The sequence below is a fragment of the Accipiter gentilis genome, chromosome 4 (genome assembly GCF_929443795.1).
Source record: "Accipiter gentilis chromosome 4, bAccGen1.1, whole genome shotgun sequence".
Lineage (NCBI taxonomy): Eukaryota > Metazoa > Chordata > Aves > Accipitriformes > Accipitridae > Astur > Astur gentilis.
In genome coordinates this window covers 7,356,025-7,378,861 of record NC_064883.1, presented here as the reverse complement: position 1 = coordinate 7,378,861, position 22,837 = coordinate 7,356,025, and the positions used below count along the sequence as shown (strand labels likewise).

The following is a 22,837-nucleotide window of genomic DNA, read 5'->3' as shown; positions in this document are numbered from 1 at the left end:
TGAGAAAGCAAAAATTTAAACAGGGCCAAAATCCGCTGGGTGCTCACTAGGTGTGCTAGGAAGGGTGGGGAGAGGGATGAGAGCAGTGGCAGCAGAAGGGGCCCCCTGCACCCTGGGGATGGAGCACAGCCCATTCCTTGACCAAACATTGAGGGTGGGTGCCAGGTAGTGCCTCAGGGTTTAGCAAGCCGACTGGGAAACGTGGCCAAACACCTTCATACAGAGCACATAACTTACAGTCTGTCCTAGCTGGAATCATATGGCATATTTTTTAAACAGTAGCAAGGGTCTGTGGATTCTCCCTCCCCATCGTAAGGTACCCTGGGATGTCTTAGCAGGTTAATCTCCTTGACCCTAACAAAATCAACATGTTGCTCATGGTTCTCTGCCCACCTTGCTTCCACAGGGATACGTGCTGGATTAGGCTCAACAGCAGTATTAGTTTTCTGCAGTGAGTTAAAAGAGGTGCAATCAGAAGGCATAGGTAGTTTGTTGGGGATGGAGGAGAGAAGAAGATGAAGAGAAACAAATCTAGATCTTTTAATTGAAATGCAGTTCTAAAATTTTTGATTAAAAAAACCCCCAAACCCACAAACAAAACCCCAGCCTGCCCCCGAAGCATAAAAATTGTCCTTTGGCTGTCTGGAGTCTGCACTGCTTCACACTGAAACTGTTGGACCTCGTTCTAATGGTAGTGAAACAGAGAGCAGAGCTAACTATCACGGCAGTTCAGTGAATGTCAAAAAAAAAAAAGACAAGACAACCTGTTCTCTCCTATGGCACCTCCCTAAAGTATACAGATAGACTGGAAAAGAAATTGCATCATGCATTCAGAAGGTGCACATATTTTGTCTGGTGACCACAAGAATCGCAGATCTTTTTGGAAAAAGGACAGTAGAAACTCTTTTTAAATATCCAGTAGTAAAAATAATTCCTAACAATCACATTTTATAATGATTAAACTTATTTCACATGGTTTTTCTTAACTAAGAATTCCTTCTCCCCTTATTGACTTTTCTGTTTCTGTCTTTACTAGATCAGACCTTAGTTTTATTAATTACTGATGGTTAATGTATTTCCAGTATTTTTCTATCAACTTTTGCACTGACATAATACTTCCAATTCCTTATCTAAAAATGATTTGATTAGTTGTAACCTGAAGCATGTCTCTGCTAGCCTTTCAGGGAAGCAGTGATTTTGAGATCCCAAAATCACATGCTTCCAACACCTTACACAGAATAGACTGCTATTCTACTAAAATGTCTCCTTTCACTGGGTTCATCAAGTTTTTAAAGAAGCAGACATACTCTCGTGAAACATGTGATGGGCAACATGGAAACAACCAACTGAATTATTCTAAAATTACAAGGATAGGAATAATTTTTTGGTCTTCATGGTATATTTCTGAAAATATTTACGAAAGCTGATCTCCAAATATTCTCAGAAGAGATAGCGAATGGGCAGTAACAGAGGCTGTAGGGGTTTACTTAGTTAAGAGACTAAAAACTTTATACCAATATGCCTTCTTTTAGTTCAAAACAAACCAACCAACCCATATGTATTTCATTTAGTTTCAGGTTCAGAATTCTGCATATGACACAAACCTCATTCATAAAAGTCAGCTAAATGAGAATGTATGAAATGTTTTTGTAAATTTCAGGAAAAGTGATCATACAGACTTTTCCAATGGTGAATTTTAAGTTCTGTAAAACTTGTACGTTTTGTTTCTGTTTGATCTAAAGAAGTAGGAACTGCTGCAGTTAATGCAGTTGAATTTATAAGTGAACATAACAAGGTTGATTTTTCTCCTCTTACACTCATTTAAGTCTAGAGCAATTTCTGCCTAGTTCAAACAATTTATTCTGAAGGAGGGCTTGGGCCACTGTTTTGGGGGGTGTGTGTGTGTTTGTCTTTATAGTCTTACAGGAAGTGGAAAGGACCACAAAATAATAAGGAAATATTTATAACTCAGATTAGATCACAACTGGTTTATACAGCATATATAGTACATAGTTAAAAAAAACAGCCTTAAAATAATTAAGCTGATATATCTATGCAGCAAGGCAAACCCCCCAAAACTCTGTAATGACATTGGGAACAACCTTGATTTTAAAACAGAGTAAATTTGCCAGGCAACATTACACTGAATATAAAGAGAGTACAAAGCAAAATATAAACATTAGCCACATGTAAATATGTTTGGAGAACTTTCAGGATGTTACTACTTTTCAAACTGACAAAGTTTAATTTGACACCTTCTGTTCTAAAACCTTTGTTTCTATTCAAAATCACGCCTTTAGCTGCTATCAATCACTGTGCTCTCCCTATTACTTAAAATACTGGCATGGGCCCTGGATAAGCTGAAAATGCCATGCAGATGAATTCTGAGATAATATGTTCAAACCTGTTATATACAACACAAATCCTGTAAAGTTATGTATTGTAAACCTACATTTATTGGGAACTAAAAGTCTTAAATCCATCTGCTACAAAGAAAATACTGTTATGCACTTTCAAGTAACCAAGTACCATCTGCAAAGGTCTTGCTACAGTAAGCAAGAAAATGGTGAAAAAAAAAAGATGCTAAACCTAAGATATTTAAAATAAATAAGAGTCTTCTGTCTGGTTTTCTGATAGGGATTTAGTAAAGAAACATAAGACATTAGAGGAAAAAAAACTGTGAAAGCCGAACTGCCAAACTATTGCAGAAAAAGCGCAAAGAGGATAACTGCCAAACATTAGACTCTGCAAGACCCATGAGCATGCTTATTTTAAAGAAAGCATCTATGCATTTTATCTATGTATCCAAATGCTATTTTATTCAGTCTGACCTGTACTGTGTTTAAATAAAATAATCTGCTCTTTCACGTAGAGTCTCTAACAAACCATTTTTGCATCCTGGTATCTTTCTTATTAAAAGAAAAAAAAAAGATAATTGAAATCTGCACTTAAGGTGTAAATACCAACCCTAACTAGATCAAAGACGGCAGCATTACAGTCATGAAAGATGTTCTCTGGGCAAAGCTTTCCAAATCAGTAACAAACACATCTAGTTTGGGAAGAAAGGGCTTCAAGGTGGAGCAACTGAACTCTTTTGTTTGGTGAATTTGTTACAGTGATAAAAATTTGCCAAATGATGAATATTTCTTACAGAATAACTAACAAAGACGCCAACATTTTTTAGCAGAGCTGTAATTTGAATCTAAGAAGGCAAAACATTTTAGAGTATCAATGCTAAGATATGAACAGTTTTTCTTTGGTACAGTATCTCTAAGATTATTTTGTATCATTCTCTGGGGCATATAGTGTAATAAAAATATATGGTGTTAAAAGAAATCAGTCTAAATAAGGAGATATTTGATACAAACATTTTAGCAGAAAGTGTGAATTGCATTTCAGCATCTATTGTGAACAAAGACTAAGTACATAATCCATTAAACAGTACTTCTAACTCAAAAAAATGAGTATTGTAGACTAAAGTAGGCATTTTGAATGAACACATTTTCAGCAAGTAACTCTAAAGCTAGCAATTTATCATTCAGCAAATAATTTCCTACTTTTAAAAGAATCTGTAAGTGTTACTTATGCTAATGAAGACCGTTTTTAATCTGCCCACAAACATGCTAATAGAGGGCAATTTTTTTTTATTTACAATGCTGAAGGCACTCCAGTTTATAGAACAGAGATATGAAATTACACTTGGTAAAATGGGCTCTTAATTGTCTGAGCAACCCAAATCCTTCACCTTTAACACAAAATCTTATAGACAAAACAAAGGAAAGTACTCATGAACTAAACTTTAAATATTGACTTTTTTCCCCTTTCAAAAGTCATCCAACTTGCTTTACAAATCTCACTTTTGTTCCAAATGGCTGCGTTCATCACAGATATTTCCATTTCTTTTCAAAACAAAATCCATGTATAAAAGAGAAGAAAAAAGGCTGACATCACCACTACAGTATATGCATATAGTTTTAGTCTTTAGTATTAAACTTGTAAGCTGCTCATTGTACAGAAAGGTTGCTTTTGGAAAAGTCATAATACTTTGAACAAGATACATAATGGTAGCAAAGGAGTACTGAAAGCATTTTAAATTATTTACTAGGTTAAAAGGGTGAAATGGTACTTTAAATACATCAAATTTCATCATCTGGGCCATTTTTTGGTGGCAAAGTGGTATTGATCTTTCCAAATGCTTAAAATTAACTATTTCCAGAAGGTCATTATTTGATTAAAGGCATTAAAGTTGAGGGCAAGAAATGATGCACTTTGTCTTCTTTCCCATTCAAATAATAATGTAATTTAATCAGAACTATCCTTTCATGTCCTGTAATAAAAATGTTTGTCTTAAGATATTGTTCTTTACCTAACATATTAACCTTTAAATGTTATGAAGTTCTTAAGAATAATCTCTGCTTAGAGAAGATTCTTCCATAATGCAATGAAAGGATCTCCAGCATTTAAATTGATAAGGCCAAATTTCCCCTACACATTGATTGGAAAATGCATTCAACCCTTCAACTGAGATTTCTCACAGTGTTCAACAGGATCAAAAAATTCAGAGTTCTGAATCAGTAAGCTCATGCATTGAGAAGCAAAATAAACAAACGTCACTTCAGCACAAACAAATAAGACAAGTTTAAGTAACAATGGACGCTGCTTTAATTTATCTGGGAAATGCATTTTGCATTACATTTCTATTAGCTGGAAAAATACAGCAGGGAACACCCACCGCAAGGTAAAAACAGAACATTTAACTCAAAATTTGTTTTCAGGCTGAGATTACTTAAATTTGACTTCTTTCTGGGTGAAATACCTGTGGGTTCAGACATGGGAACAAGCCTAGATGACACAAGCAGTCCTTTTTAGCTTTAAATGTTCTTCTGGAATTTCCTGACTGCAGGAAAATTTATTCTGACTGCAGGTTTATCTTTCCTAAAATACAAAAATTGTCCTGGTTATCTCCTATGCAAAGCTGAGTAGACCTAAATGCTTCACAGAAGAACTGAAGTCTATTAAAAGAAAAGCTACTGGATATTTTTATAAAATTTTAGGAAAACTAATAATCTACCAGACTTAGTAGTTTTTGATACTGACCAACACATTTGTTAGTGAAAATCTTTTCAGTTGAGCTTATATTTTCAAGTAATTTTAAGCACTGACTTCTGTGAGGCACATACTTCTGAGTAATTTTAAAAACTGCTGTGAATGTTCAGTACTTTGAGTCCCCAAAACCCATGTATCTTTAATTCAAGAAGCAAAAGCTGGTTTTCGGCCTGTTCCAGAAGATGAGTAGAGATACCAAAACACGAGTGCCTCTTCTCGAGACGTGGCCTGAAGCGATAATAAATGTCCCCAGAAAGATGGTTGCCTTAGTATTTTATTTACACTAATCAGCCTTAAGTTTTGGGCTTTGCCTTTGAGCATTCCCCTAAATCAGGGAAAGTTTGAAACCTGAAGCTGTCCTTTATCTCCAGATTTTCTAGTTCATCTATTTTATTGGCTTTCATTACTAGAACATTGAAAGGGGAAGCCAGATGTGAATTTTAAGCAAATCTGTATCTGCCATCATAATAGATGAGATTTAGCAAAACAAACAAACTGAAAACCCCACAACCTCATAGGGCTTTTCAGAAGAAAGGTAAACCTCACTAGCAGGAAAAACTTCCTTTGAAGAATACTGAAACAGATTATGCCATTTCCTTAAATTTCTTATCCAACGTATTATTCAGCTACACCATCTGCCTGGATGTTACCTCCACCTCTGCTCTGGGTTGTGAAAAACAACAGCTAGCCGTGGTACTGATAGTATTTCACTGCATTTTTTTGGTGATATTTTAGGGGAAAAGGATTCGTGATGTCTCTTCTTCTGTCTGCCTTTTCTCCTCTCTCGCTGTAGCACTTAAAAATTAAATATTTCTATTCTTGTAAACATCCAAACAAATAAATAGGAAAAGGAAACTTGCCTAAGCAACCTCTAAAATTCAATGACAATCAGCAACAAGTAGAGAAACAAAATGACCTGGAGAGCTGTGGCCCTGCTCCCACAGTCTCATCTGTCTTATTAGACCTCTCCTTCTACCTGGAGCCACGGTGAGTGGCTAAGAGCCAGTGCTACCAAAAAACTTGTCAGATTAAGGTCTAAGGCTCTATCAAAACTGGTGAGTGTATTCCCTGTTTATGAACACTTGAGACGTACCACCAGCTCATGGAAAGAAAAAACCTAACCCATAATTGTGACTGAAAACATAAATATCATTACTTTTTAGTTGAGTACAGAGCGAATTGAATAATCTAAATGAAGGGCTTCTCCCAGGCTTGGTTTCTCTGCTCTCAGCCTCCTCCACCTTTCCTTTCCCTTGTTCAAATGTATCTTTTTTACAGTATTGCCTTCAATCGCCTAGCGATGATAGATAGGCACAAGCCCTAATCAAAAACATAATATGCATGCCTTTGAAAATCTTACATAAAATGCAACTACATTCATATGTAAAAAGAAGGAAAAAAGTAATAGATGCAAAAAACCAGCGTGTGAAGCTTTATTCTGCCTTCTTCTACTCCAGATTCATCCTCTTTCACACACATGATTCAACCGTGAGATACGCATGACAAAAATGGACTTAACAATAAAAAAGAAGAATCTAAACAAGAAAAAACAACTGCTAATTATTAAATAAGTCAGTCTTGGTCTGGTACATTACTTTTTATAGTACAGTCATATAAAATGGGTCAGTGGGTTTCACAGAGGGTGACTGGTAATATATGGTCCTTTATCTTCTAAGTAGAGACAAGTACTGATTTCACTGCAATTCCGATGCTTCCCTTGAAAGTAAATCCAACCCTAAATCCAACCATGACCCTTAATAGCCCATATTTATTTATTCTTAAACATGCAATCAATTTTTGTATGGCAGCTGTATCTGCAGTTTAGTTAGAGTCTTTAATAGAAAGAACCTGGCAATTTTAAAAATCTTTTTTACTACTATCAATTTACAAGTGAACAGCAAATGTTTATTATTAAGTTGCTTACAGAGATTTAACATTTGCTTTGGGGAAAGACCTCCAGTAAAAAGGCCACAGGGCCAAAGTGTCACTTCCGTAATTACTTATACGTGTGTATATCATGTTGTTAGATGTATTTTTTTTTTTTTTTTTAAAGATTATAATTTCCCAGAAGGAGTAATTTAAATCCGTGGCTTCTTGTTTTTTTCTTTCCAGAATTCATTTTTGATCTGGGGACAATATACCACAAACTGAGGAATCACAGATATTTGGACTTCATTGTAAATTCAGTTCAGCTGACAAGACGTTCCAACAAGCGACATCATTCCAAAACATACACAGCTCAAATCCGTTCTCAGACATCCCTTCACATTTTTATGGCCTAACTAAATGTTTTCATATAGGTTTGAATTAGACGTTTAAATATTCCAAGAACATCTATTTTAACTTGCCTCTTGCAGTTCAGCTGGCTTCTGTGGCTCTCAGTTTCACAGTGAAGAACACTTAATGTTCTGATAATGCCAAGGGTGAGGGGAGCCTTAAGGGTTGAAAAGAAACATTTCCCTAACTTTCCTCCAGATTTTGTTAACCACAGAAACAGTCAGAAAATTAATAACGCCCATTACCTCAATGCAGTTTAAAAAAATCTTTAAAATCCACACCTGTGAAAGACAGATGCCACCCAGCAAATGAGAAGGGAGCCGCCTGAAGCGTGTATCTCACCCATGGAAAAGTAAAGGCAATGAGGCCCTTAGAAAGCTAAAATACCCTTACTTGTAGCATGGTTGCTTGGGGCATAGACTTAAAAGAATAGGAAAGCTGGATCAAAAGGGAAGCTGGAGAGACGCAGTTTCTCCCTCCTGGGTGGGAACCAACACAAGAGTGTTTTCAGGTAGTTTGCCGTCAGGATGGGGACAACAGCGTCAAGGGAAAAGCTCCTTGAGAGAGCAGTACTTAGTGTTAGACTTTTCCTCACCGGCCAAGCAAAGTGCCAGCCAAGCTGAGCCCCAGCCATATTTCCAGGAAACAGCTTCAGCAGCAGCTTCTGCCCTTAAATCAGGCACTGCATGGAGCAGGCACGCTTCTTCCTGCCCTGATCCCTTCATCGCATTCCCCAGGTGAAAAGGATCAATCCCTTTAGTTAGACTCTCTCCTCATATCAAATAAGAGTAGCAAATGAGTTCTCAAAGGTGAAGCAAACTGGCTGTCCCAAAGCAAAAATAAAAAGAATCTCATTTAAGCCCTTCATAGCTTTTTTAAAAAATAACTGATTTTATATAAACAGCGGAAAGTTCCTATATCTGTAGAGTTTCCTCTTGCATGTTACATTTACTAGAGATGGTAAGCACCAGGGTCAGCAAAATAACTAGTCACCTACGGAAGCCGGCAGACGTAACTGACACATGTGCAAATCCTGCCCAGTTGGGGTCCAAAATTTCAGGGAATTCTGCTAAGGACCACTCAGTCCAGACGCCGTTGCTTTACAAAGATCCTGAAAACTATTTTCATATGCTTCTCAAATGCTGTCCTGAAGTAAGGGAACATGATATTTCACAGGAATAAAAATGAGACGACCACTGAATAACAATGTGTTTTCGGGTAAAATTTGACAGATTTGGAATCAGATAAATATTTGCGAATTGGAATTTTCCCCCACTTAGCTAGCTGCATGCTTGCCCTAGCCTATTCATTATATGCTAACACTTTGGGGTAATTTGTAACCAAAAATCTGAAGCTTGACTTGGAGGTTACATTTGAAGAAAATAAAAAAATGGACACAATGAGAAATTATTAGGAACAGTGAAATTAAAAATTATCTGGAACAAAACATAGTCTCCTTTCTCACCTTGCACCTAGAAATCCTGTAACATTCTTTCAGGTGTAGCGTGTTTTGAATTATCCAGTTTAACATTAAGGGAGAAAACGCACATCTACTATTTCTTACTCCTTCCTTTGCCCAACAACCCTTCACCTGAATTGTAATCGGTCACTCCTTTAGCAAACCGCTTCTCGGACCGTTACTGTATATTTGTGTTTGCATAAGATGCCTTTATTCTTTCCCGTAACGTGTTTAGCAGCTCTCGTTTTTCAGGAGGAATTTTACCCTGTCATTTCCTGTTTAGTTACGGGTCGAGCTCGCTTTTGTTTTCTGCGCTGTTTACTTGGTACCCCGCTTCCCCCACTGCCAGGAACCATGGGCTGCTCTCTAACTACTCAGCCTCCTCCTCGGCTTTGGCACTACAGCTTTGTTTTCATTTCCGTACGTCATTAAGCCTCATACAGCTTGCTCAGACTTTTCGCACCACCCCCCCCCCCTTTTTTTTTAATAGGGCTTTAGTTTTGTGTTAAAACACCGATACACTGAATCTTCAAAAGCCTCTCGAATCAGTGATCTGCCCACAGCAGGCACGAGCAACCTGAGAAATCAAGAACATGGCTCTTTTCCCAGCTAAATCCGTGTCGCCATGCGGGCAAAGGAATGATGTTTCACCCACGAAGCCGGCCGCACTGGTGTCCAGCCCATGGCTCCCCACCACCCCCAAGGGCATGGGGTGCCCATGCTGTGCCCCACGCACAAGGGGATACTTGTGCAAAGTGACCGCATGTGGGGGGGATGTACCTGGGGTGGGATTCCGGCACGCATGGGACAGCGGTAGGACAGGAGAAAGGCAGACGGGGCGAGAGCGGATGGTGAGGGTGTGTACGGGAGAGGAATGGGGTGGGAAAAAGTCAAAGGAGGGCTAAGAGGAGAGCTGTAACAAGAGAAATTAGTGAAGGTGGCGCAAGGAAAACAAAACAGAAGGTGAGGATACAGAAAGCAGGAAGAGAGATTAAGAAAATCCATCCTGCCAGAAACAGCACCTCATGTCAGGCAGACAGCAGGTGCTGCCTAGGGAAGAGCTGATTCATGCATCTGGAGTGTAGGAACCGAAACACCTCGACCTAAGAAAGAAAAACTAAAAATAAAAGACTCAAAGGAGGTGGGAGAGGGTGCCACGCTTTTTTTCCTTTGGCAATCCGGTGCTTCCCGACTGCACAACATTTTTCAAATAGTTCTGTGAAGAAACAAGAGCTGGATTTCCGGACCCTTGCAAGAATCCTGACTGTTCATTTCAGCGTTCTCTCTTCCAACACAAGCCCTTCCTGCCCTCCTCCAGACTCCTTTTTGAGACATCTGCAGCCACAGCACCTCCAGGGCTTCGGCTGCACCTCCAGGACGAGATTTCCCCTTTGTTCGGGGTCTGCACGGACACCGGGGGAGTCCGTAAGAGAGGTGGCACTGCCATGCAGCGAGGGACACTGATGGCACACCTACAGTGACCTACACCAGCAGCTCAGCTCTGGGGGACTTGTAATGCAGTCAGTACCTGCTGGCCAGGTGGTAAGAGTGTGGGTTTTTAACCCTCTCTGCAGCAGTCCGGGGGGCTATCTGTGAAGCCAAATTTTCTGCTACAAGCTGTGCCTTCAGTGGCTTTCAAAAACTATTCTGCTCACCTTCTTCTGACTGACTTTGAACACTGAGTCTTACCTCCCCATCTCCAGCACTTTCAATATTGCCACTGCATCACAAATCACTGGCAACGGATAAAACAATCTCTTTCTAAAGCTACTTTTTTTTAAACCTCCCCTGGAAGCCTTATTACAGATAAGATTTGATGAATTCCTATCAGATGCACTGCACCACTCCTCTTGCCTGACAATACCTGCCACAGCTTTTGGGGAATCTGCTCAGTTGCCTTCTGCACAGATTTTTTTTCCTTGCTGTAAGAATTGTTTTAGAACCTTATAATGAAAACTTTCTATCAAAATTGCATTAATTTCTTCTCTGTGTAGGAAAAGTAGCCAACAGTGATCTACTAAAGAGTAGACAGTTTCAAAAAAAACCCCACCTTACTAAGTATTGAAGGCTGTTTAATTATGGCAAACTGAAAAATTCAACTAAAAAAATGGATTTATAAAAAAAGCAAAACAATTTACAGACAACATTTACTTTCCAAAAAACTAACCATAATCTGTTTTCATAAGAAATACTGGAGTGTTTTAATTAAAAAAAAAAAATTTGAAAAAACCAGTTTTCTATTTGCCAAAATTCTAAACACTTTGAGGATTCTTTTTTAGAAAGACTCTTTTCCCCAAAGGAAGAGGTAGAGGGAAGAGTTTGCAGTGAGACAAAATTCGTGGTGAAAAACTTTGGCAGCAAATTTTATTTCTGCTAAATTTAGGTAGCAGTGGAGACTACAGTTTTGGTTAGAAGCTCTTCTTAAAGCGAGGTGTTTGCTGGCATGTTATTTTGAAGAACAGCACAGTAGGATGACTTCTTTAATAAGTGGGCATAAAACCCAGAGATTAGAAAATCTCAGAGTGAGAGACAAAACCCCCGTGCAATATCTCATTCCTTTGCCAAAGCAAGGAAGGTTTTTAATAAAGGTCATGGAGAAATAATCTCCAAAGACAGCACTGTCTCCTTCCCTCTATATGTTTACTCTTTTCTTTCACTCCTTTACAGTGAAAGACAGACCTTAACACGCACGCACACACACACATGCACACACAAAAGGAAACGACAACCAAGGGGGGGGGGGGGGGGGGGGAGAGACTGAAATTTTAGTTACACCACATGTGGTTTTCATTTGTGAAAAATGAACAAGCTGTTTGTGGTTAAACTGTCTAATCTGCTGTTATCAATCTAGCGCTGCATTCAAGATTTACAGGATACATCAGCTTCTGTGCCACATTAGCTGTAAAAGGGAGAGGGGGTGGGAGGAAAAAGGAGGAGGAGAGAGTTTATCCTGAGGAATAATATTTCCAATGCAGCCACACTCACACTACATCTGGTTGTGCTGGTAGCGGCAGTTAAATTGAAATATTTCACAGCGTGTGTCAGAAACATGCAGAATGGTAATTATGACAGATCTGATTAAGCCTGAGTGCCACTAGCTCCCTGGCCAGCTCCGGTTGTGCAGGTGTGACCTTGTGCGTGCCTGCGTGTGTAAATAAAATTAATTACAAGCGAGAGGGCGAAGGCTTCGGTGACATCACAAAGCGGAGAAACTCCCAAGGGGGAGACCTAATGGAATATTTTCCCTCAGTCTAATAATACAGTTCATATTGACTTGAGGTAATTAGTGGGATCATTAAAGCAGTTTTCCCGGCGTATTTGGCTGCCTGATCAGATTAGTGAAAATGTTCTTCAGAACAAGCCCTGTGTGGTCTGCCAGAGAAGGAGGAAATAAAAAGCAACAAAGCATATTTTGGAATGATAAGCAGCACTGGACTTTTTGCATAGCATTTTGCAGGGCTGGTCTCAGGGGCCTGGGCACCCAACTCTCCTGACCGATTCAATCTTTCATCCCAGGCGCACGTGCTCCCGCTGCGCGTCATCTAAGACTTTTTAATTTTTGTTTCTCTATCCTTCAAAACTACGCCATCTCTATCCCTTGCTGCTTAAAAAAACCCGAACAGATAAAAGCCTTGTGGAAGCCCTAGCCTTAGAAGAATTGCATTAAGATAACTGAGGGAAGGAAGAAGAATAAATATGTGCTCAGCAATCCTCCACTTCTCCCCAAAAAGCTGTCAGAAGATTGAAGGCACTGGTTTGAGAATTAGTAACATTTTCATTTCCTAACAAGCTTACCCCAGCAAAAAAAAAAAAAAAAAAAAAAAAAAAGCAAAAAAAAAAAAAAAGGAAAAAAAAAAAGTTTAACTGTGATATAAAGTCTTCCACAGGAACAGAACACAGAGCCCTAATCAAGAAATGGACCATTTGTTTAAAAACAGTCTATTGAGCATGCTCTACCTTGCAAATGGAATATGCCAAGCTCTGTCACAGATGGCAAGCTTTGACAGTTCCCATCCGTAGCGTCGATACTCGACAGTTCAGCACAAGATCAGTGACATTCTGTCTCATTAGAGCCACGCTAATTATCACAGCTAGTTTCAGGGGAAACCATGTGTTGCAATGGTCAATTTGAAGGAGTCTGTGCATCAACAAACTGGTAATAAGGATCAGACACCTTATTATATGACAGCATGCTGCCTATGATCTGATTTACTGAATCAGAGGTACTGAGGCAACACTGAAGCCTGATGGGTTATGGAATCGCGTGTACACAATGCGGATCTGAAATATGCTTTCAAAATAAAAGGGAGCTATATAGAAACAATACAAATAAAATAATTTAAAATGGTGAAGTTATAATGAGGACTTTTTTCATTTGTGATTAAGACATGCAGAGATCTTCAAGATCTTGTCAGCCAGTTTTATCTTTAATCAAATAATATAAGATAAATAATTCAAAACGAAAACTGTAAAATTATGGATTATGCTAAATTATAATTCATTCCATACTCTGATTTTTCAGTTTCAATAACATGTACCAAACATTCCTTATGTTGTGCCGTCTTGCTGTTTTAACTGAATTTTATATTTTGTAAAGGGCTTTCTCTGCTTGGCTCTCTTCTTTCATTTGTATATTTAATGACTTAAATTTGTACTTCTCCTAGCTTCTCCCACACATCCCTTCCACTGGACAAAAATCACCCAACCAAGACCCCCCCTTTGCCATTACTGGCCACCTGCGGGGCTGCATACTGCCAGGCGCTCAGCAGTCCCAGCCCCAGGGACGCGCTGCAGGCTGAGGCCGTGAGAGCATTCAGCATTCACTCCCGACCAACGCAGGGCAGGTGCGCACCGCATCCCTCCAGGGAAGCTCTCCTTAGGGCTCAAACATACAGCGTTTCCTGAAGCTGCTACCAGTTCTTTAAACGGCCTCTATGCGGACTGTAAAGCAGCGTTTGCACAGCTCACGCTGCCACCCGCCTGGCTGGGAACCTCTAGCCGGAGCCGACTTGACCCCACGTGTAAAGCATGCTCAGGAAGCACGCTTTTTCATCGGTGTGTCAACAAATCCGGCCTTTTTGTGTTGAAAGCTCTGCCTGGCCCCAAATTGCTGCTTGAAGAGGCCAAAATAATCCCTTTACCAGTTAAGTATTTTCCATTCTGTTCCTTTTTCTTTGGCTTGAACTATTTGAGGTTTTAATGCTTTTTTTTTTTTTTTTCCCCTCTATGCAGATTTCCGTGGGCAATTGCACACTGATATGAACCACCTTGGAGATTTTAAGGCAGTTTCTCTTCAGTGCATCTTTGTTGATTCAAGAAGTTGCTGTCTACTTTTTACTAGCAGGAACCCCAGACTCACTGAAGTCAACCCAATCCACCAAGGTCACACCCATAATGTGGGATACAGCCAAGATCAGTGTCGGTCCTTCTCCATGTCTACCCAGATCAAGCAATAAGCGAGTTAACTGAACTCAATTTTTCTACCCCCTTTCTGAGAAAGAATTTAAAAAAACATTCATAAGGAAACTTCCTGAGGCTGTAACCTTTATTTCTGCAAAGGGATGTCATAAAAGAAATTAAGACATGGGGCAGAGGAAGGACCTGGAGCACTCTAAGCCCACATTTTGTTCCCACAATAGAAACCCGAAAAGCTCCTCCTCTCCAACCTGGGCGAGACACAACACACTATGACTCTGCAACATGATATTTTGTGAAAGAAACAAATCAGCTCTATCTGCCAAGTTTCACAGCTTCACTGAACGACATGCCGCTTTATGGGGCAATTCTTGATTGCACGCAGAAGCCCATCTTGCTTTTTCAGTTCACACTCTGCCTCTCCCATCCCTGCTGACACCCGATCCTGTCCTGACTCTTGCTGCTCATGGCACCTCTTCAACTGCCAGAGCAATCACCCCTGGGTAGCGGAGGGGGGAGGAAAATAAATTTAAAAAGTAAAATTAAAAAAATAGAGGCTGTTGTGTGGTATACTTCTGCAGCTAATGTTTTCTAACTACTGTATCTCTCACCTTCCCACAAGGGCGAGGGGTTTATTTCCAGGTGGACCTATGAAACAATGGCAGACCTCGGAGCACGTTTTGTTTCCACCTCGCGTCTCCCCATGCAGTATCCCTCCCCGCTCCACAGAGAATCCATTGTACGCAGAGGGAGGCGGGGGAGAAAGAAGGTTTTTAAGCCAAGATTTAAACCCAGGAAGTGACTCAGCTGCTCTGAGGGAAACAAAAGCAGGAGAGGACTTGACAGAGACATGGGGTGAACGGGCGAAGGACCGAGCCCCTTCCTGCCCCCCAGGCTGGACCCTGCTGGGGCAGCCTGAGGTGCAGCACCCTGAGGAAACAGCTTTGGGAATAAATTTCAAGCCCTCCCCCCCATCCCCTTCAAGCCACTTTGTTACCAGAGGGTTACTCTTGGTGATAAAAAGGTTTCTTTCCCCCTCGCTGGAAAATAGTTGAATAGATTGTTCTATATCTGCAGTAATGGCATGTTACATCTTCGTGCCAGATCCACAATACCGTGCTTGTTCAGTGTGGGAAGCTGTTTAAAAATGACTTTCCTATTAGAGTATACAGCTTAGTCTCTAGATAGAAAAAGCCAGATCAAAGATATAGCATTTATAAAACCGCTGGTTAAAAAGATAAAAGTGAGATAACAGACATCAATTTTTCACTATAAATCTCTGGGTTTACTACAACATTAAAATTTCCAGTAAAAGCAGGGTTTTATATACCTGAACTCTAATGGCCTATTCTGAAAATATTTATGTCAGGAAAAGCATGGTATTTGCATGCCAAAAGCAATTTTAGTGCCAATGTTTAGCATTACCTTCCCATTTAACTCCTTACCATCTACTCACAAGTATCAGATGCTCTGCCTAATGCCTGCTGGGTGCACCTCCCCACACAGCCTTTCGGAGGAGGACGCTCCAGGTGTGTACTAAGGCAAAAAGTCGAACACTTCTAATAAAATACAACTGCACAAAATGCTTCCCTGATGGCTTAAGATGGAGTCTCTAGCATGGTCTGAACCACTGATTTTACCTCCATGCCTTGCATGTGAAACTACTCATTTCCAAGGGGCTAACTGCCTAACCAAAGTGAAAGACGGGGACAGAAGGACAGGAAATTGGGCAACGCAATGCAACAGCTCAGAAGTAACGGGTCGAAACCCTCCGTAATTCGATGAGGTTTCTGGAGTTATGGGTAGTACTCCATTAGTTTTATTCTAAAACTAAAATTGGAGCATGGTTCTGTGAGAGCCAAGCATCTTGCCTTCAACATACAGGTATTTTTATTTGGTGAGAAGGGAGGGCGTTCAGCACCTACCTGGCCATACACAGCAATCAGCAGGATTGACGCTGCAGAAAAGTATCGATTTTACCTATTTATACTACTATTATTTAGGTATAATAATATGCGCTAACAGCCTTACACGGTAGTATATGGGACTCTCAGAGTACAGCAGTTGATATTACTTCAGTTGTTGCAACCTGTAATTTCCTAAATTTAAGAAAGATTTAGCAATATAAGCTGATTTTCAGCAAAGTTTTGTTTTCTTCCCTGCTTCATAGTAGCACGTGCAGACCACAGCTTTCCAGGATATGCCGATATGCCATCAACATAAACGTAACTTCTCAAAACACAGCAAACATACAGAAACACTACAAGTCTCTACTTGCCTTATCTCTTGGGGCTCTTACGTTTGGGGTTTTTTTTGTTTGTTTGTTTGTCTGTTTTTATGGAATAAAATTAGATTTCAGCATCTGTCACCATCAGGAAAAAAACTCATCCCTGGCTCCCACATGAAAACATTGTAACCAATGCACAGTTACTGAACCATGATGCCTTAATGATCATTACACAAATCAACTTTTTTTTTGTTTGAAATAACGAAATTAAGAACGTGCTTTCAAAATTACTTGAATCAGACTGTCAGGTTATAAATTTAATAGAAACCCAATAAGATTAAATTGTAAAAGTAACGTATACCACGCAAATTTATATATGCGTGGATTCTTTATATTTTGACTTATTCAGGTGTGCTGATTAAACGTTAGTAAACAATATTGTTAGTATTGCCGTTCTGCCACTAAAAAACAACAACCTGGGAGCAGACGCAAAGCATTTGGTAAACCTTTCTGTCTTCTTTTTGCATGCATTTTTCTAAAGCTCTCTTTTCAACATAATCTAACAAAAAAATACATAGACCTGTTAGGCAGACAAATTGCAATAAAACCGTAAGATATTAAATACCGACATTAGGTGTTTGCCAATTACAGTTCTAGAACTCCCCACAGATATGATGTATTCAAGCAATTTGAATTATAGTATCTTCCTTAGCTCCTCAGTATAACCATAGTAACTTTTAAAGTATGTATTTTGAATTTAACAGAATTTGAATTTATTCTGCAGATAATATATCGATTCTTAAAAACATAGGAACTTTAAAAATATACAGAATGCGTACATTCCTATACGGGAAAGGAATTCAACATTTGAAAGAATCTTCTAGATAAATCCCTGAACTCATTCAAACCTATGTGCCAGATAGTCCCTTTTCTTTGGGAAAGCCAATGAGCCGCCAGCAAAGTGCACCATGAAACTACAAGTACGCAAAACATCACTCACCTAAACCAGAGCACGATCTCACTAATATCCCTGCAATCTCTTCTTGCTCCCATCACCCCTTCCTTGCCCTGCACTATGACCTCTGCTGTACCAAGCCCCTGTAGCCAGCTGGTTTGTTGAGCGTCAGGTCCACATGCAGTCCTCTGTCAGTCAGATAACTCTTGCCAAAGGCACTAACACGGTGCAAGGGAAGATGCTTGGTTTTCTACCTCAGGGCTAGCTAAATAGAAACTTCTGTAGCGCATCATTTAATAGCTCTTCTGTACAAAGTGCTCTAGTCAGCAGAACATTATCTGCAGTCTCCTGGCTCAGGCAAGTCCGGCCACCTTGCAGATGCTGGCTGCTTAGGCACCCAGTCTAACGTTGACCCAAATCAGGTCCTTAAAAAAATAAAAATAAAAATAAGAAGGCCCTCCAGCAAACAACTATTTTTGTCCACTGGCAGAGCTGTTTTAGGTCATGTACCATTTTATACCCTAACTCCAGACTACACTCAGGAGATAATCAAGTTTTTATATCCAAAATAAGATAAGAGAAGCAATGTTCAATTTTAGTGATTTTAAAACCAAAACTGTTAACTATCGCATCATTTTCTAATACGTGTCCTCCAGGCTTTTCACTATAACTGGAAGTGGCTATCCCAGCATTTCCAGTTCTGAGCAGGAAACCAATATCCCCAAATTAAAAAAAAAACATCAACAATGGACCTCTCTCAAGAGAGGTTCTCTTAAAGAATATGTTTGAACAAGCCCCTTTTTTGTGCAAGGGAGACTTCTTTGCCCCAAGAAATATTTCTCTTTACTGTTGACAAGCTCCAATGCCGAATTTTTTACAATACAGATATCTCCTTTAACATACATGGCTTTGCTACATATTTAAAGCTTGTTAATTGGCCGACTAGTAGTCAACTGGCTAGAGAAGACCAAACACATCCAGTTTACCTAAGAGGTTAGTTCTGTGAAGCAGCTTTCTACTACTACAAGTGGTACTTTGGCTAACTACAGACCTGAAAGCTTGTTTAACACATAAATTAACACTGCATTGCTTAGACTGGGGAGAAAAATAACCTCTGAGAATACAGGCATAATCTCCACAATAAAAGGGAAAATAACTACGTGTTTGGTGGTTTTTCTTTTCTATACTTGGTAGCAAAGTTTGTGCAAGAATCTAAATTTTATACCAATACTCCAAAAGAACTGCACTGCATCCTCCAGAAGCTTTTGTGTTTCATTTTGATTACCTGTCCCTTTTAAAGTCAGCACTGGAAGAGCTGTCCCATCTAGAAATTTTAAGGCTACTCACTTAAATAACTATACTATTACAGAAATCAGATCAGATCAAAATTACGTGGACCAACAGATTGGCTTCATACCTTAGGTTTACGGAGAACTGCAATGGGAAGGGGAAGGTGTAGAAAACGGACAGTTCTCTAACCCTGAGTCTTGACATGTAAATAAAGACATCTGAGGAGCACACAGGTTGGAAGGGGCTGTAACATTCTATCATAATTAGAAACATTTCAAGAGCCCTGTAATTTCCAATCAAAATTACAGTAATTTCCGATATACAAGCCATGATTCATGACAGAATTTTTACATTCCATGGGAGATTATAGTGGCCTGATGTATGACACACTGAGTACAGCACTAACATAAACAATTCAGTTTAATGTTTAAACAGCACTTGGTGTTTAGAATCCCACAATAAAAGAAACATATTATTGTAGAAATTATCACTTTGACAGTGATTGAAGGGTAGGCAGGCATGTGGCCTATAAAGCTATAATTTTTACAGTCCACAGCTTGAGTTTAATCATTTTGATATAACATTTCCAAAATATCCCTTAAAATGCTCCTTACAGTATATAACTTAAAAGACAACATCCTTTCTGTACAATGAAATGGAGTAAACTCCAATATGTGAACAACACAGAAGTCAAAAGTTAAAGGCTGTTAAAAAGAAAACCAGCACTAAAATGCTGACGGTCCAAGAAACGTTGGTCTAACTGATCATTATCAGCTTTCCCTGCAAGATGCTGTATCTTTCTATGAAGCAATTTTAGAAAAGTAAAGGAATAGCAACTAAGTGGACTTAACATTTCCGCTAGTATGGAAATTCAGCGTTGCAAGTACTGGTGCCTTTACTATTTCCTTCAAGCGTCAGTATAACCGTGGTTCTAGCCTCTCCCATTTTTCTATGTTTTTCCTTTACTTGCTTCTTTAGTACATTCTCACTGAAATCAATGCTTTTGCATACGCTGGTGATCTTTCTCAGAAGATACGTCACTTATGATAATCACACCCGACAAGTGCTTGCTGATTTCCCTTTCTTGCCACTAAACTTGACGGAAGTTCTTCAGTTGAAGAAAACAGAATAGGAAACCACATAACAAAGGCTTAAAACTGAATATGCAATATATATGCATGCACACACGAAGGTAACCAAGCAGCCATTGTATTCCACAAAGATCATACATGTTTTCTCAGATGTAACTTGTATAACCATAATTTGTTGGGTTTTTTCTTTGTTTTTGATGAGGACAGTGCTGCCCCACCTCCTGTGCACAGTGGGTCTGACTAAATATTTTAGCAAAATATAGAACACCAGCGTTCCTTGTTAAAAGCATATGTAATTGCAAAACACAAAAGCCTCGAGATGAATTCGGCAGCAATACACAGAGCTTGCCCACAATTTTTGCCACGTCCATGCCAGCTAAGAACTGATGAACCTGATGCTTTCTGAGCTGCGCAAGACCCACGGGTGCACAGCAAAGGCATCTCGCTGGTGGGGAAGAGGGAGGGATGCATCTCAGGAAGCCGCTTCTCAGCCCTGCCTGGTCAAGGGTAACAAGAGGTTACCTTTGGACTCAGCAAGGAGCACCGAGCTGTGGTATTGGGCTGGTGTGCTAACCCAGCCGCTCATTGTAACTCGACAGAAACAGATCAAAACTGGGGGGAGGGGAAATAATCACACAGGACAGGGAGGCCATCGCGCCCTGGGAACTTTACCTGGCTTTTGGTTGCCGCAACCTTTGCAAACAGTGCTTGAGACACCTTAGCTCTCTTCATTTCCTGCTGAATCTCATCGTAAATGGAAGCATTAATGTTCATGGAATTATTTTCTGTTTTTCCATTCCTCTCTGTAGCAATAGTAGCAGTTTTGACCTAGAAAATATATTTTATGAGTCATTTTTCACTATGAAAAAGTTATATTCTTCTCTTTCCCTCCCCAAGTAGTTCCCCTTTCCACCTTATTCCTTTTATTCAATCTTCCTCTGATAGTCTTTCAGCTTTTCAGACTTAACGTTATAAGTTATCCGTGGTTCGTGCAACTGGGAAACAAGAAAATTCAGCATATTGTAACAGGTGAGTGCATCTGAAATATAAGTTATCATTAACTGACCACTGTGAATTTCAATGTCATAAAACAAATTAGGTGGAAACCTGTCAAACAGTCTTGTAGAGACTTGTGAATCCTTACATGATTTCTTTGCCCCACACAAATTAAGTCAAAATTGTAACTGTGGCATAAAAGAATCTCTAATGAAATAAAAAACTGAGAGATATATCTTGATTCGTGTTTTATGTCCAGTACACTCAAACGCATGATGACATAGAAAAGTTGTGGCTTTAGATTTAACTTTCTAAAATATTATCAGTTTAATTCTTAAACTGTTTTTAAGAAAGCAATAATTTAGAATAATGCACATTTTAACCACTCATTAAATCAGGATAGGGTTTTCTTAAAACTATTAATTCTAGTTGTACTTCACTTACATTCATGAAATATTTATTCTTCTCACAGTCCACATTAGAAAAAAACCACACATGAAAACAAGACAGAATGATTACACTACCACCTCTATGCTGCATCTGCAGCATTAAGGAAAACAACAAAAAATACATCAGTGGTGACATGATGTGCAGAAGACTATCCTTTCCTTCATCCTCTGGAAATGATGGAAGTGATGTTTCAACACCAAGAATCATCCCACCAAGGTTAGAGAGCAGTTTCTGCAATATCAGTTGAGAGGTACAAAAAAATCAGCAGGTACTCAGCTTATCCTACAATATTCTCAATAGTTAAGGATAATGTCTTTCTTTAGCAGCTACTCTTGCGATGCTTGCCCAAGATTAGTGGACCTAATGGAGCACTAATTCTAAAGCAGACCGGAAGAAAGGACAGACTGGACTTCTGCCAAGAACCCACAGGGTTGATGATGCAAAAATCAAACCTTTAGATTTTGATTCAAACCTACTAGTTCATACTGAGGTTGTTGAGAGCTGATTTAATTTAGCCATTTAGAAGTTACACGTCTAGTCTAAGTTAGTCATTCAGGCTACCTCTAAACCTAATGGACAGAGCTTGGCACTTCCAGAGGGTGACTCACCCTACTCTTAAGTATGTGTCTAAACCCAAACTTTCACTATCAGTTTAATCCAGTGCAAGTCAGCATCTTCCTGTGCTCTAAAGTCCCTTGAGGTTCAAAGGGAAATCTGACATGATAATTCATCTTCTAATCTCACTCTCTACGAGCTTTCATATGTCAGAGGTCTCACGATACAAGAGCCAAAGGGTTTAGGTGAGAAACGTACTTAGGCAATCATCAGCCCATTTTTTCCTAGAAACGTCATGCTCAATTTGTGTTAAATATCCTCCACAGTGTTTCTAAGATAAAATAATCTAGCCCAGAAACTGGGAGTGTATGCCACTTTTGCTGAGCCTCATTTGTCTATCAGGCTTTTCAGAAGCTGTGCTAACACATGCCCGTTAGCAGCAAGGGGCAAAACCCTAGCAAGAAGGCAGCGTCCACACATACTTTCCCCTGCCTCCTTCTGGCAGGCATTAGCACTTTCTGGTGTCTGAAAGCAGGAGTCCTAAATGAAAAGGGAAATGAAGAAAAATCTCAGAAAGCAGCACACAGTTTATCACATCATTTGCTTTTGTCTGAAAACAACTGGTACTTTGCAGGCACGTTGTGGAGAGCGAAGCCCTTCCTTTTCTGCAGTGTGCCATTTTACAGGTGACATTGCAGCAGAGGATGGCCAAGCCTGGGCCAACGGCTGCTCAGAAACATTTGAGGCACTTGGCAGCGGGCAGCGTGAGGAGCAGCACCATGAACCTCTCTTCTTCCCACCGCAGAGCAGGAAAACGCATACCTCACACTGGGCAAATCAGCATGGGGCCGCAAGAGCAGGTGCATCTCCTGAACACCATACAGTGAAATCATTTGAAAATTACAAAATCAGTGGCAATTTTATAACCTTTAAATGAAAAGGACTCGCTGAAGGATAACATCCCCATTGGTTGTCAGTTAAGTATACAAGTGGAGACAGCCTTCTCTGCTTGCATG

At 39.7% G+C, this 22,837-nt stretch overlaps 1 protein-coding gene across 5 annotated transcripts in view; it reads right to left on the bottom strand.

The window, feature by feature from the left end:
• SATB1 (SATB homeobox 1) overlaps positions 1-22,837 on the bottom strand; it is a 76,355-nt gene that overhangs the window by 6,755 nt on the left and 46,763 nt on the right. For all 5 annotated transcript variants that reach the window (XR_007505771.1, XM_049798072.1, XM_049798070.1 and 2 more), the window contains one exon: positions 20,493-20,648. Coding sequence is in view for 4 of the 5 variants with exons in the window: in XM_049798072.1 (XP_049654029.1) it covers positions 20,493-20,648 (156 nt within the window). In the remaining variant the exon portion in view is untranslated. The remainder of the gene's footprint in view (positions 1-20,492; positions 20,649-22,837) is intronic.